Source organism: Colletotrichum graminicola (genome assembly GCF_000149035.1).
Source record: "Colletotrichum graminicola M1.001 genomic scaffold supercont1.2, whole genome shotgun sequence".
Lineage (NCBI taxonomy): Eukaryota > Fungi > Ascomycota > Sordariomycetes > Glomerellales > Glomerellaceae > Colletotrichum > Colletotrichum graminicola.
The window spans coordinates 320272-334377 of record NW_007361006.1 but is presented as its reverse complement, the minus strand read 5'-3'; the positions used below and the strand labels follow the sequence as shown (position 1 = coordinate 334377).

The following is a 14106-nucleotide window of genomic DNA, read 5'->3' as shown; positions in this document are numbered from 1 at the left end:
TTCAAGTCGGCGGCGACCTTGTACTTTAGAAACAACCAAGAAACCCATCAATATCACCTTTCTCGCAGTTTCAGGTGACCATTCTCAAGTACAGAACTGCCGCGTCACTAGAAATCATGTCCGGCCCCCTTCCACAGTCCGGAACGGTACCACAGCCGTTGTTCCGTGCCGTGGCCAGCTCGACAAGACCGCTGTACCAGCTGCTGAGAACCATCAGCTTTTCCAACAAGGTCCATGTACAACTACAAGAAGATGGCATCAGGTTCGCAGCTGACCTGTCCAGGGTCATGCAAGGTACGTGAGGTTTTGGCCGGGCAGAGTCGGCAGGTTAATTGACAGCCAATCAGGTACTGCCTTCCTCGACAAGAAGCTCTTCACCTCGTACGCTTTGAATATCGGCCAAGACGATGATGTTCTTCCAAACTTTCAGATCACTCTTCCAGCCCTCCTCGAAACACTTCAGATCTTTGGTGCAGTGGACGTTGCCACACGTACACAAAAGGCCGAGCAGGACCCATACCGCAGCAACCTCCGCAACTACCGACCAGATGCGTTTAGTAACCAGACTCTGGGAATCGGAGGAACCTGCAGTCTTGTGTATATCGAGGAGGGTGGGCAGTTCAACATTGTGATTGAGGAAGGTGGGGTCAAAACCACTGCCGGCCTTACGACCTATCTGCCGGAAATCCCAGAGGAGATACCTTTTGACAGAGAAAACCTGTCTTTCAAAATCATCATGCAAGCGCGCTACCTTCTCGACGCCCTAGCGGAACTGGCCCCCATTGGGCCCAGTCGTCTTACTATCACGGCCTCGAAAACACAGCCCTATCTTACCCTTTTCGGTGCTGGTGACCTCGGCTCGTCCAGTGTGGACTTTGCTAAAGGCCGCGAGCTGCTCGAGACCTTCTCGATCCAGGATCGGTGGACCCAGACTTACAAATTCGATCTGATCAAGTCTTCGAGCGAGGCGATGCGGATCGCTAGCAAAATTAGTTTCCGCGGCGACGCCCAGGGCGTTTTAAGCTTGCAGTTCATGGTGGAAGTGGAAGGCGGCGGAGTCAGCTTTTTGGACTTTCGGTTCGTGCCTTATATCAAGCACGAGGATGACGAGGACGAGCAGAACCAGGACGAGTATGAGTGAGCAATGCCAAATGGTTCGAGGACCCATCTGGTACGTAGGATAGCCTCGTCGAAACAATGGTTTCTAATATCCCCTATCGATAGCGAGAAAGCTTTCCTGGCTCGACCAGACCACACCCTGGTATGCCTTCCGCATGCGCCAAAATTGACAATAAACGAGCTGCATCCCCGAGGTTAGTGTGAACAAAGTGTGCCACTAGCCTCTTTTGTGAAGGACTCCGGCGTGGGGCATGCACGGCGCCTTGAAGCGCCTCCCTTGGAATGGCAGCTTGGCTGGCAACCTAGCCCGGAGTTGGTACTAGGTACGATAGAGCCAATTGCGCGAACTTTTACAGTCCGGAGAAGGTAAGAGGAAGCCATCAGCGCAACGAGGCGTGGGCGACTGGCATCTAAGTGAAGGCCTATTTCTCAAGCGACAGCCCAACGCCGTCGGGCCAAGCCTCCGAGAGGGCTGGCTGGATCGGACACCTCCCGGCTGAACAGGGCCGGGGCTTATATGGAGGATATTGAGAGGGAGGGCCCATTAGGAAGCTAACTTGGTTGCAAACGGCAAAGGCGTTGGCGAGGCGCTGGGATGGGCTTGTTGATGTCTTGGTTGCGAAAAGAGAATGTAAGGAGATTGCGGAGCCACAGCGATTGGAATCTTTGTCGTCCCAGGCTCTGTTGACAGTCCCCTCTCGGACCAGTCTACCCTCTTCCGCCGAGGGTACAAATGAGGTCTGTTTCCGGAATCCCACGTCCTCTTGCGGACGTACTATAATGAATCGGCCCTAAGCTAGGCTTTTCTATCTTTTAGCAGTGGACTTCATAGCTCGAACTCTCTTCACCACTTGTGCTGCTTCCGCCTTGATTCAACGCCTCCCATAATCCTGGCAACTCGATTCAATTCTGTGTCCATGAGCACGTCGATACGATCTCGCGTGGCTTCCTTTCTCTCTTTATCTCGGCTCCTCAAAGATCCCTATCGTTTTCCTTTGCTCTGCTGTCTTTAAAAACTCGTGGATCGTCGCCTCCAATTCCCGTTCCCAGCAACACAACACTCTCGCAACACAAAGCACAACGCAGCAAACAACACAACATAGCAAACAACAGTCTTTGGGTTCTCTCCACCGTTTGATAAACACCTAAATCTCGAAATCACTCTAAAACCCCTTCACAATGTTCTCCAAGAAGCGCGTCTCGTGGGTTGGCACATTCAACCCCCGCCGCTCCTCTACCACTTCTACGGCTTCCTCCTCCTCCCCATCCCTATCACCACGAAGCCCCACCTTCTCGATATTCTCGCGGTCGGGTACAAACAGCCGTAAAGGTTCGATGGCCTCCATGACTACGATGGGCAACTTGGAGGAGAACGAGCACCTCATGGCCGAGCAACCGAAGACGGCGGCCTATGTACCGCAGCACGCAGCCAAGTCTTTCATGTCGACGGCCACTTCGAAAGAAATTCGCAAGAACGGAGAGATTCTTTGAAGGACCATGAGATCCTTCGCAACGAGTTCATGGAATAAGACGGAAAAAGAAAGAAAAGGGAGAAAAAAAAGAGAGATCAATACCCAGCAACGTCTCTCATCTCGATAACGACCAAACTGACACTTGTCGACCGATGGATATCTCAACCCGCCGAGTTGCGCGACTACGTCACCTTACCAACAACCACCATACTCCGTCTTTAATCGAACCAACAAGTCCAGAAATCCATAAATGGGCGGTACAAAAACACGTAAACGTTGTTGCCGGAGACCGTTGACGCATTTGGCATGCAGTCATCAGCATGGCGCTTGCTCGTCCTCGTCACTTGACAAAGGATGGGAGGGGCCGGAAGTTAGAGCGGCAATGGAATTTTCAGGAATAGTCGGCCAAGGGGTCGCATCTCTTTTGTAACGGAAGGAGTATACACTCGTTCTGGAAAAGGGAACCGAGCCATTGAGTTGACGAAGATGGCCTTCTTTTTGGCGGCGCAATGTCTACTTTAGACGACTCGGCCCGGCAGCCCGGGCCAGTCGAAGCATTATGAACACCAGCATTTTTCAAAGCAACCTCAGTTCCAATGCAGCACCACTTCTAATAATTAAAGGCCAGTGATTGCGTCATAACCGTCATAACTGTCACCTTGAATACCTGACGTGGAGTCGACATAAGGCATGGCTGCTGACCAGCACTGGCATAGGTGAAGACGGACTTGGATATATCTATTGTAGGAGTCTGAACTGCAACATCAATATGGCTCCACCACCACAATAATAATACTCTAACACAGTCGGATAAACACAGTACAAGCATCATGCCTGGTACCCAACACCATAGTGAAAGGTTTCTAGATAGAAGCACAGTGGCCACCAACGTCATCTACAATGTAGATGTTGCGCGTTGATCTGGAATAGTTCAGGCGGCTATTAATATTCAATACCATGGCATCCAGGATAGACACATTGCGTGATGCCAAGGTGGGCTATTGTGTTTTTTTTTAACGAGCGCATGGCCCAGGTTTTACGGCCACAGGCTACGCACTGGCCTAAAAGTAGTAGCTCATGCGTAGCGACCGCAGCAATGAATGGTACGTGATCAACAACCGGAGGCCGACGTCTTTCTGCCAAGTGCGGATATATGTGAGAAATGGGTATAGAGAAAAGTAAGGAGCGGGTCCCCACCACAGCGTCTCAGTCACACTCCCCTCCCGAGACCTTGGGGGCATTGCAACGCGGTGGCAGGGGTGCAAAAAGGTGGGTGGGCAAGGTGCATATCGCGGCTGCAGAGCAAAGTGGCATTTGCCAGGTCCGAAATAGAACGGCCTACTTTATGAAGGTTGTCTTGGCTCGTCAGCGGCCCAGGTATTTTCTTGGTTCTGGGAAGCCGCCGGCACCCGCCGTCGACGCCAAGCAGACGTCCCCAGCCGTGTAGGTAGACGGAGTGACGGGCACTCGGGTGTCCGAGGGGGTTGTCGGAACAGCCCACGCTGGTTCAACGGTGATCAGGGGGAGGAGAAACAGGTCGGAGATCAAGGAGAGATACGGGCCCCCAGGGTACATACTTGAACGACACTGAACTGAAGAAAAAAGCAAGGGTGGGTAGATGGCTGGTTTATGGCTCCTTTTGCCCACGATCTTGTTTGCTCTGGTTTGTTGGCTGGCTGATGGATGGAATAGGCGGTGGCCTCGCCCGATTCATTCTGCTTTGTTTCGAGCATGAAGCGCATGTCTACAATCTCCACCGGAAAAAAAGTTTGATATACGACCTATATACGGATATGCGATGCGCCTTTTTGGTGGTCACTGTAAGAGCAGTAGCAGTCAGGCCACTAGCAACAAGTGCCAACAGGACACTGCTTCTGGGCCGGCCAGCCTCCCGAACACCACGTGTGCAGTGTCAAGGCACAAGGGGGTTTGTTCCTGCAGGGGCCGGTCCTATCTGTGTATGTGTGTCAGGGCTGCCCCCCAGGTCTATGACGGGGCAAGCCTGACAGGGTTAAAAGTTGGCGTAGATTTTATCTGTAAATCTGTAATTGTATAACTGGGCTAGCAGGCGGCTGTGGGGGGTTGACTGACAACGAGTGGCCATTGAGCCCGGTCACACCAACTTACCTTACTCGCAACGCAGGCCGAATCCAGTCACAGTCGACTTCCTGGGCTGGGCAAGCAAGCTGAGACTACGTACCTGCCTTTCTTGCTTCTTCTTCAACACCACACCACCAACTCACCGAGCAGCCCATGATCGGCACTTCCTTCATGCACATGGTAGACGTCACCGGCAGATCTGCTGCCCAGTCCAGTCCAGTCCAGTCTTTCCCACAGCCGCCGTATAGTGGCCCGCAGTCTCTTGCCGCCCTCCTCGCCTCGTCTCTCGTCAGCCATGACAAGTTAGCAGCCTGACTACCTAGGTGCCTACCTATCGGCTGCGAGACCTGCAGAATTGAGACCCTCAACACCAGGCCAGGAAGAGCTCGTAATTGATGCACGCTGTGTCTGAAATCGGCCCTCTCTCTGCCCTTCCAAATACCATGTCACGCTCGCGAGCACAATACCAAAGAAGGCGGCTGGATATCCACCTTCCTCTTCCCGAGCCGCATCTCTCTCTGTCTTGGTTCGACAGGAGCGGATGCTAACCTCTTTTTCACCAAGTCAGTCGCTCGACTGCACCTTTGCCCGAGGATACTGCGTTACTCACCAAGTATCGTAAGCATGCTGTCGTTATCCCAACGGCGGTCAGGCAAGTGTCTCGCCGCTCAGTGAGGCAGACGAGAGCTTTAATGCGAAGGCGCCTCCGTCGGCAATGTTCTTGTTTTCATACATCGGCAGACCATCGGCAGACCATTGTCCTCGATACCGCGGCATCGTCGGTCAATGCCGAACAGGACAGGGTAGGGCCCTGCCCCGTCGTGGCTGCTTGATTGCTGTCACTGGGTGCAAATGTCGCAGTCTCGGCACCGCCTGTCTGTTTTCCTGGCCCGTGACCCAGCATGGGCTTTCCTTGTCCTCGGCTCTCGCGCGTGTGCTCGCTCGTGGCCGGCGAGCGGATTCGGTGCCAGCGAGACGGGCCGGATTGAATTCGACTGGTTGCTCGCCTCTCTGTACGTCGCCGCCTGCACCGTTGCACAGCGAGCGCTCCTATCGAGTCGCATCTCACTCGCATCTGCAGCTGGCCGACCGTCTCTCGTTAATGTGCGACGCCCTGGTCCAATGGTCGGATGGAACGGATCCTGCCGCATCCATCATCCACGCCTCCATAGGGCTTCGACAGCTACGGCGCCTATCGACTCATAAGGCTGAACGCACGATGCTACCTGCCTACCTACGAGAACCGGGCGAGGTAAGTATTGGCAAGGGATCACGAACTGACGGTGGGTTCCCAGAACAGAGGCAATATGCGTAAAGTTGCTGTGTGTGGATCTCATATGTCCGCAACGACTGTGTCTCATAATGGAAATGGAGGGCAAAGAACAGATGCAATGTCACCCTCCCTCTGGGGTCGCCTGCAGTCCCCCCTTCCGGACGACGTCTTGAGGAAACCAAGCCAAACCGCCAGTAATAGCACCCGGGCGGGGGTGACTCGCTGCCCCGGCTTCTATTATTTTGGCATGCACCCATTGCCTGCCCCCCCCCCCCCCGGCCGGATTGACGAGACACACGACTCTGCGGCCTCCGCTCTCACACAGTAGTTTGCCTGCACAACCGGCAGGGACCCCGGCTGGCTTTTTGCACCGCCGCAACATGCATACACGGCATCGCACCGCACGACCACAATCACACACGAATGCTTCTTTTACCACCATTGTCTACAGATGCCCCCTCCCAGCTAATGATCACCCTTGACTACCGCCCCCATCCTGACTCGACAGGCACTGTATCTCGTACGGACATCATCGTCAGCCGGTCCAAAGCGACCCCAAGTCGCTTGCTCTCGTTTGTACTACCACATTCAGCCCCAGAACAATATACATACAGCCAGCTCTCAGTCTGTGCCCTTCGCCCCAAATGGCATCCATCCTTTCCCTTCTACTTTGCCCGTGTACTGTCTGCCCTCCCCCCCGGTCATGGACCTCCCACGCAGTCACGTCACTCGCTAAGGGCCTCAAGAGATCCATCTCCCTTCGTACCATCTTCCCCATATATGCCCTGTACCAGTCGTGTTGGACCATCCTGCCCTTGACTCTGCTGTATGGTCCCCTTTGTGCGACCAAGTTTCCACCAAGATGCCTCGGTCGAATTTCAGCATACGGAGGCTCATCTCACCTCGCCCTTCCCCGACAGTAGAAGAGTATCGTCACTCGGAAGACTCTAATAAGACTGAGGACCTTGATCTACCCAGCTCGCGGCAGAGACAGCAGGAAGCCAATTCCTGGGCGCCGCCCAGACGCCCGCCCAATTCCCAACCAGGGAGGCCTTCGAGAGGGGATGTCCCCGTGCGAGGCTCACTAAACGTTCCCCGTCTCCAGGGATCGCCACATTCATCCTCGAGTTCTTTGTGTAGTTGCGAGTGTCCTAGAGACACAGCTCCGACTACCCCCGGATATGGCACCCTTTGTTGCTCTCCACCACAAGAGGGAAATTCTCGTCCTTCGGCGCCGAAGCGTCTCGCGGAACGCAGACATCTCTGGATATCTCCCCTATCACCGCCATACGACAGCGTGCCTGGGCCCGGCTCGACAGAAGCTGGCATCAAGGCTCACGAGGCTGGCTTCGTAGACTTATCGTTCCATCCCGCATTCAGAGGAACCTTGACCCCTCCAGCATCGCCAGAGGAGGAAGAATACGGACTGGACGGGTGGTCCCCAAATGTTCAACACCTCATCCAAGAAACCGACGAGGCCTTCAAAGCCGTAGGGACAGCCATTGAAGAGGCGAAAATGGCTGTATCGAACTTCCCGTCGCCTACCGATATCGGTCGCACATCTACATCATCAGCTCCCAGTCCGTTCCAGCAGGACTCGCCAAATTTCCCACACAGAACGCTGCAAGGCCGAAATAGCACTCCGGCACTGTCTTCGGGATTCGGCGCTCCGATGCCGTCAGCACTCGAAGCGAGAGGGAAGAAACCAAAGAAGTCAAAGGGGTTCAAGACAACGGCTAGGAAATCTGCCCGCTGGCAGCTGGGGGAGGACATGATAAGCGGGCAATTCTTCCGCAAGGTGGAAGTTGACGAGTTCCTGACACCAGACCGTCTTGAATCATTGCGGGTGGAGAGGGAAGCTCAATCACAGCCACGCCGATCGAGCGACACTCTAAGTACCACCAGTACTGATGACAGCGAGACGCCGCTCGAGCCGTTCCACCTCCAGGACCTCCCTTCTCGGATAGGAGCAGCGGGAGTCAAGGTGACGGTGCCACCTGCTGCTGACGTGGTCGTACCACCAAGCCCTCTAAACCCAGGAGGGCGATTGGAACGCGCTCTCAAAAAGAAGTCGTCACGAAGGAAGAAGCCAGTAACTAACGAAGAATACGAGGGCGAGGGCCCCCTGACAAACGGCGAGGTCGGCGTGCCCCTTCCACCGGCAAAGAATCCGGCAAGGTTCCTGGCCCGGCCGCAAGCGCCTCTCTTGCCGACAATACCTGAAGTTATCGTTACGACACCGGGAACTGGGAAAACCCCGGTCGATAGAAGCAACAAGATGGCAGCTCGGAGTTTCGCGCCGGTGGACAAAGACGGCTTTGTCTTCTTCCAGTCCACAGACTATACTCTGAATCATCCCATGTTCCGTCACGGACCGATACGATTTCCTCGAACGGAAGTCGTCAAGGGAATGAAGATCGACCCTGACGACACACTGGATTGGACCGCCTTTCAGATGGCCATTCTTGGTGGCGCGGGATACCTCTCCTCCGATTCCACCGACTTCACACGGCTACCAGAGAATGAAGAAGCTGCCGACCTGGCCTCCTGGTTCCATGGCTTCTGCTTCGACAGCCCCGGCACCCTAATCACCAGTGACAAACGGGCACGCTCACCGAAGGAGTCACTGGCGGTGCCGGCAATGCTATCTCCTAGTCCATTTCCCAGACCCACGGCAGACAGCGAACTGCCCATACCTGTGGGGTCCGAATACCCCACGGGCTTCTGGAACGAGAGCGCCGTTAGCGTGTCCAAAATCCCAAAGTCCGGGCGTGGCATCCGGCGGTGGACGACGGAGGGTCATCTCAAGCGGTTCAACCGCGAGAGCGTCGGGAGCCTGCCGCCCAGCCCGATGATGGACCTAGTCGTGATGAGGGATTCGGGGGGGGAGTTGGAAGTGGTGCCGATGGGATATAATCTACGACATGACCTCGAGGATTTCCTCAAGTGGGAGGCGGAGAACGTTTGTGTTCTGGGGATGCACTGAGAGGAATGCTTACATACACGGCCGGTATGGGTTCTGGTTTGGCACACAAGGTAGATGGCAGTATGGACAGAGTACAACGAAATGATAATGACACTTACACTCGATTGCTGCTGCTCAACACTGACATGTCGATGACCTGAAATCTCATGTTAGTGTCAGTGACGCTCTAACCTGAAGCAACTGAAGACAGATCCAACGGTAGAGTACTGAGTAGTATGTATCCGCCACATGCGTTGCGCATCGCATCCACTAGAGCTGACTGACTGTACAGTGCCACCGTTTACCGGGGCGCACGGCCAACCAACGCCGCCCCCGATATGTAGGTCCCGCCATCCGGCGAACACTCCCCCTCCAGCGAACCCCGCCACGGATCGCCCCGGCAAGACCCGCCCGCACCCCATCCATGTGCGTTGTGGTTCTTTTTCTCTTTTTTTTCTGCATCAACTTTACGCGCTGAACCTCCACCCCGCCCCTTCCCTGACGAACGAACCAACAACGAACGAACGAGAAAGAAACCAACCCAGCTGACTGACTGACGTCCCGGCTGATTCAACGACCCCGCGGCAAAGGCAGACAGACGCGCCCCCGGCCTGCAGAAGGAGAGGGAGGGTTGCGCTCGCATCAACATCGCTTGGGTACTGCGGCCCTTTTTGTCCAATCAATTTATTTATTTAAAGGGTCCTCTTCTTCAGCTGCTGGTGTGCCTCGCGCCCGAAGACGACATCAACGCCCGAGCAGGCCGACTCATCGCACAATCGTCGTTGCCTCCATCGGGGGCCCTCTCCTAAAGGACACCCGCATTCCGACACTCATCTCGCCCCCTTCAGCCCTAGCGCAAAGCAGAAACGGACCCCTCGCCTGTCCAGGCTGCAGCTCACTCACCCACTCACCCACACACACCCTCCTTCGTCTCATTGTCACACTGCATCGCGCCCGGTCTCATCAGGCTCAGATTCGGATCTCATCCCCTGCCCGCTTTGGTCCATCTTCGCCTCCATAACCCGACAGACGCACACCTGGTAACCATGCTCCGCCGGCCCGCGACCACCCTCGCCATTACGGCCGAGGACATCGCCGCCTACGAGGACCGCCGCGCGCGCGAGGACATGCTCCGCGAGCGGCAGGTCCTCGTGCAGGCTCAGCAGGCCCAGCAGCAGGCTCAGCAGCAGCGGATCCTCCAGCAGCAGTCTCAGTCCCAGCAGCCCTTCTCTTCCCCACAGCCACTCCAACAGCAACGAAACACGCCGGCGCAGCTCCAACAGATGCAACGCCTCCGGCAGCAGCAGCAGCAGCAGCAGCAGCTCGATGATGAGAGCATGGTCACGGCCGAGGGCGATGACGAGGACGAGAGCCTGGACGAGTACGAGCTGCTGAGGAGGCAGCAGGAGATGATGAGGGCGCAGAGGGCGCAGCAGCAGCCCGGGACAGCCGGCGCGATGCAGACGACGCCTACGCCTGGGGATGGGGGCCGTGGGGGGAGGACGAGGGAAGAGAGGATCGGGGTCGGGCGGCGCGGGAGGTGAGGGTCTTTTTCTTTCGGGGGGGGGGGGGGGGTGCTTGTTGGCCCCGTGCGTCGGAAGAATATTTGGGAGCAGCAATTTGGCCCAACCCAGTTGGAGCTAGTACCCTCTCCCCCTTTTCGTGGTTACTCACGTGGGTTGTGAGGCTTCTCTTCGGTTGGGATTTTATGTCCCCGTCTCGTTGGATGGCATGTTGGACAACACTAGGGCCAAGGGTGTGGACGGCTTCCCAACCCCCTCTCCCGTGTGCCGGGCACAGCTTTCAAGCAAAAGAAGAAAAACAGGCACCTGTATTCCCCAAGAAGTTTTCCGTTTTCTAAACAGAGACAGTCCACTTTTGAGGCCCGTGTCCAATCATCCATGTCACGTCTTCCGCACCGCCGAGTAGCCCTGCCATCAGATATAGACAATGCACAAGACGAAGAAACGAGCGCCTGGGGGCGACGGAACCCTAGCCCATAAAGGATAAACAAGAACAAATGTGCTCGCTGAAATCTAATATCAAACGGGCGTCAGCCTCCAGAGGACGCCTCCACAAGAGCACAACGCCAACTCCCCACCCCCTCTCCCCTTCTCTCTGTCCAGGCCGTAACTCGTGTAGAGACAAAAGAGCGTGTACATCGCAACCGAGAAGTGTGGAGAGCCGCTAGCGCTGAGCAATGCAAGACTGGGAAGAAGTAGAGAGAGAAGACGTAAAAGGCCGCTGTCGTCTGGAACTCGAAGGCATCGTTGGAGAGCCAAACGGTCGCAGGCATCATCGGCAGGCCATGGCTCGCACACTCTCCGGGTCGGAATGGTGGCTAGGCGCCCTGGTTTCGATCCCGTTCGATTTCTCTGAACGGCGATGACGTGTCTTGCATCTGAGCCCCGGGTCAGCGATCTCCAAGGGTCGGGGGGGGGGGGGGGGGGGGGGGGGGGGGGAGGAACTGTCTGCGAGCACTTACATTGTAGAAAACACTGGCCTGCTTGATTCCGGCCACCTCGGACAGATACTTGAGACGGCCTCGCAAGAAACGCTTCTGCCTCGGCGTCGCGAAATCGCTGGAGCATGCCGTGACCAACGGCCAGATTATCATCAGGCCGGCCGCGCCCTTGAGTGGATCGTCGATCTTGGTCTTGCCCACTGGGAACTGGGCCACGACGACCCCATAGCCGTTCCACTTGCAAAAAAAGGGCGTCGCTGCGATGATGTCCTCGACACGCAGCTGAGCCGAGCGTTTGAGCATCTCATAATCCTCACCCTCGCGGTAGTCGTCGGGCGAGACGAGCCAGGCCATGCATCGGAGGATCGTGGTCGTCAGCATGAGGTGGCAGCACCAAGTGGCCACGTGGAGGACAGCCAAGGGCAGGTTGAAGAAGCCGTATACCGGGCCGGTGAAGGCCCGCGCGGTGTCGAGCTCTTCATCGGACCCTTCGGGGACCCACTCGAGAGTGTCGACCTTCCACTGCGGGCTTGGGTCGTTGTTGAGCTTGCGGAACCGGGCCTCGAGGGCTTGAGCGCGCTTCAGGACGTCGAGGACATTCTGGATCGTTCCGGGCTCGCGGTCCCCCGGGCCCAGAAGGCGGTCCACGTCCTGCCTGATCTGGCTGCTCTGGATGTCCATGGTGGCAATCGCGTGCTGCATGCGGCCGCGGCACTCGTGGTGCAGGAGCCAGGTGAACTCGGCCACCTCGGGAGAGTTGGGTAGGCAGTGGATGGAGAGGCACTGGTTTCGCGTGATGGCAAACAACTCCTCGCCTTCGGGTGTTTCGAGTCCCTTTTGGCCCCTGAGCTTGACAATGATGGCGGCGCCCTTCATGTGGTCGGTGTACGCCGCGATGGAACCACGGGAAGCCGTCAATATCTAGATCCTGTTAACGTGGGCTCACGGGAGGAGATTGGCAAAGGATCCTACCTCGTAGAATGCCAGCATCAGTACGGCACCGAGAGTCTGGTCGTCCAGCACCTCTTGCGGGTCCATGATCGCTTTGTTGACGGCCCGGACTGCCCGGACGTAATGCCCCTGGGCATGAAACAGGGCGGCGCTGGCGTTGACGGTACGGCGGTTTGCCAGCGCGGCCAGCGAGACTGCCTTGTAAGTTTGGTAGAGGCACTTGGAGACCTTCTTTCCGCTCAGGAACCGGGGGAGGAAGCGATAGTAGCCACGGGCCGTCGGCGTCTGCGGTACAATAATGAATTCGGACAAGAAGTAGCAAGAGGCTTGTTCGTCTAGCGAGTCGAATATGGACCTGGGAATGTCCTCGTCCTCGTCGGTCGTGTTGTCGTTATTGTGCCACGGAAAGGTGACCGGGTTCGAATAGTCGTACGTCTTGTACTTGGGACCGGCAACTGTCTTCAGGCATTTCTTGTTGCAAATCGGGGTTATGTCCTTGCCTTCCTCGTCCGAGCCCTCCTCCCCTCTTGACTTCTTAAACCTCTTGATCGTCGCCTTGGTCTCGTCGCGGATGTTTGCCTCGAAGGGATCGCGGTAGCCCGGGCACTGCCGTCGTGATTTCTTGCATCTCATGCAGAACGGCTTGCCTTCGTCGCATTTGATCCTCCGAGCCCTGCACAGCTTGCAGCCGCCTGATGGCTTTCCGGTGTTGACCATGATTGCGGTGAGAATACGGGGTGTTGAAGGTTATACAGAAGGATGTCATTGAGTGGGACGCATGCTGGAGGAGGCTTCGAGGATGCGGGAGGGGCTGAGATCCTTTTCACGACTCTCCCGGAGCGATAAGCAGTTGGATCCGAGATCAACTGGTGAATTGCTGCCACAGATTGCAGCTAGAGCACAAGCGTAGGATAGAAGAGGGGTTCTCAATGTCAAAGCGACAAACTCCATGCGTTATGATGACATTCCAATGTCCAAGGCAGACTTGGCAAGCTCAATCCCTGGTCGGTGGCTTAAGGACGAAAAAGCTGGATCACCGATGGCACGCCTGCGAAACTGTGTGGTATTTGGATGCCGCGTTATCAGTAGTTTAGACGAAGTGCTATTTCCGAGTCGTCGAATGACGACCCTAAGGGGCCCTAGCACCGGGCAGTATGAGGCCAACCATGTCTACTGAGCCGGAAGGTTTGTTTCATGCGATTCTAGGCCGTGACGATACATTCCCGGCGGCGATTGAGGGTGGCTCTATCGGCTCGTGCGCGGTGTGTTTGAGACGGGAAGACGGGAGACAAACTACATACCAGATGAGAAGACCAATGTTGGACAACCTAGCGGAAGCATGAAAGGAATACGCCAGCGTGTCGGCTAGGCGGTCGATAAAAGACAGTTCAGACAGGTACCAATGCTGTGGTTGTGTGTGCCATCTGCCGAGGCGATGGCCACGAACCATAGGCCCTTTCGTTGACCGTTTAGAGAAAACCTTGCAAGCCGAGCTACCTTATTGAAGAACAAGTGTGCGACTTTCCTATCTAAAATTGCAAACTCAGGCGGCCCGTCGAGTCGCACCGTCTTTGTCTGACCGCAGGTGTGCCCATCGATCTTGTCGGCACGGGCTGCCTTGCAGGAGCCCCAAACTTGATAATTGTCTTCGGTTCCGATGCCAGCTCCGGGCTAGGGGAACGTCTCAAGAGAAATGCTGGCAAATCATCCGTGTCCTGCAGAGGGCCATGCCAAGACATCACCAGGAGGTGCTTAACTCTAC

At 56.1% G+C, this 14106-nt stretch overlaps 6 protein-coding genes across 6 annotated transcripts; 4 read left to right on the top strand and 2 right to left on the bottom strand.

The window, feature by feature from the left end:
• Positions 1 to 116: 116 nt before the first annotated feature.
• GLRG_00566 (repair protein Rad1/Rec1/Rad17) lies at positions 117 to 1141 on the top strand (the record flags this gene model as incomplete). Its single annotated transcript, XM_008091251.1, has 2 exons — positions 117 to 294; positions 348 to 1141. The coding sequence occupies 2 exons, from the start codon at positions 117 to 119 to the stop codon at positions 1139 to 1141; spliced, it is 972 nt and encodes a 323-aa protein (XP_008089442.1).
• A 1157-nt stretch (positions 1142 to 2298) lies between these two features.
• On the top strand, positions 2299 to 2610 carry GLRG_00565 (uncharacterized protein; the record flags this gene model as incomplete). The annotated part of the gene is made up of 1 exon (XM_008091250.1): positions 2299 to 2610. The coding sequence occupies one exon, from the start codon at positions 2299 to 2301 to the stop codon at positions 2608 to 2610; it is 312 nt and encodes a 103-aa protein (XP_008089441.1).
• A 696-nt stretch (positions 2611 to 3306) lies between these two features.
• Positions 3307 to 4333, bottom strand: GLRG_00564 (uncharacterized protein; the record flags this gene model as incomplete). The annotated part of the gene is made up of 3 exons (XM_008091249.1): positions 3307 to 3727; positions 3789 to 4093; positions 4169 to 4333. 2 exons carry the CDS (start codon positions 4331 to 4333, stop codon positions 3935 to 3937), a joined length of 324 nt encoding a protein of 107 aa, XP_008089440.1. The 3' UTR covers positions 3307 to 3727; positions 3789 to 3934.
• Positions 4334 to 7480: 3147 nt separating this feature from the next.
• GLRG_00563 (uncharacterized protein) lies at positions 7481 to 8950 on the top strand (the record flags this gene model as incomplete). Its single annotated transcript, XM_008091248.1, has 1 exon — positions 7481 to 8950. One exon carries the CDS (start codon positions 7481 to 7483, stop codon positions 8948 to 8950), a length of 1470 nt encoding a protein of 489 aa, XP_008089439.1.
• Positions 8951 to 9975: 1025 nt separating this feature from the next.
• On the top strand, positions 9976 to 10473 carry GLRG_00562 (uncharacterized protein; the record flags this gene model as incomplete). Its single annotated transcript, XM_008091247.1, has 1 exon — positions 9976 to 10473. One exon carries the CDS (start codon positions 9976 to 9978, stop codon positions 10471 to 10473), a length of 498 nt encoding a protein of 165 aa, XP_008089438.1.
• A 797-nt stretch (positions 10474 to 11270) lies between these two features.
• GLRG_00561 (uncharacterized protein) lies at positions 11271 to 13061 on the bottom strand (the record flags this gene model as incomplete). Its single annotated transcript, XM_008091246.1, has 3 exons — positions 11271 to 11330; positions 11415 to 12314; positions 12366 to 13061. The coding sequence occupies 3 exons, from the start codon at positions 13059 to 13061 to the stop codon at positions 11271 to 11273; spliced, it is 1656 nt and encodes a 551-aa protein (XP_008089437.1).
• Between the last annotated feature and the right edge of the window lie 1045 nt (positions 13062 to 14106).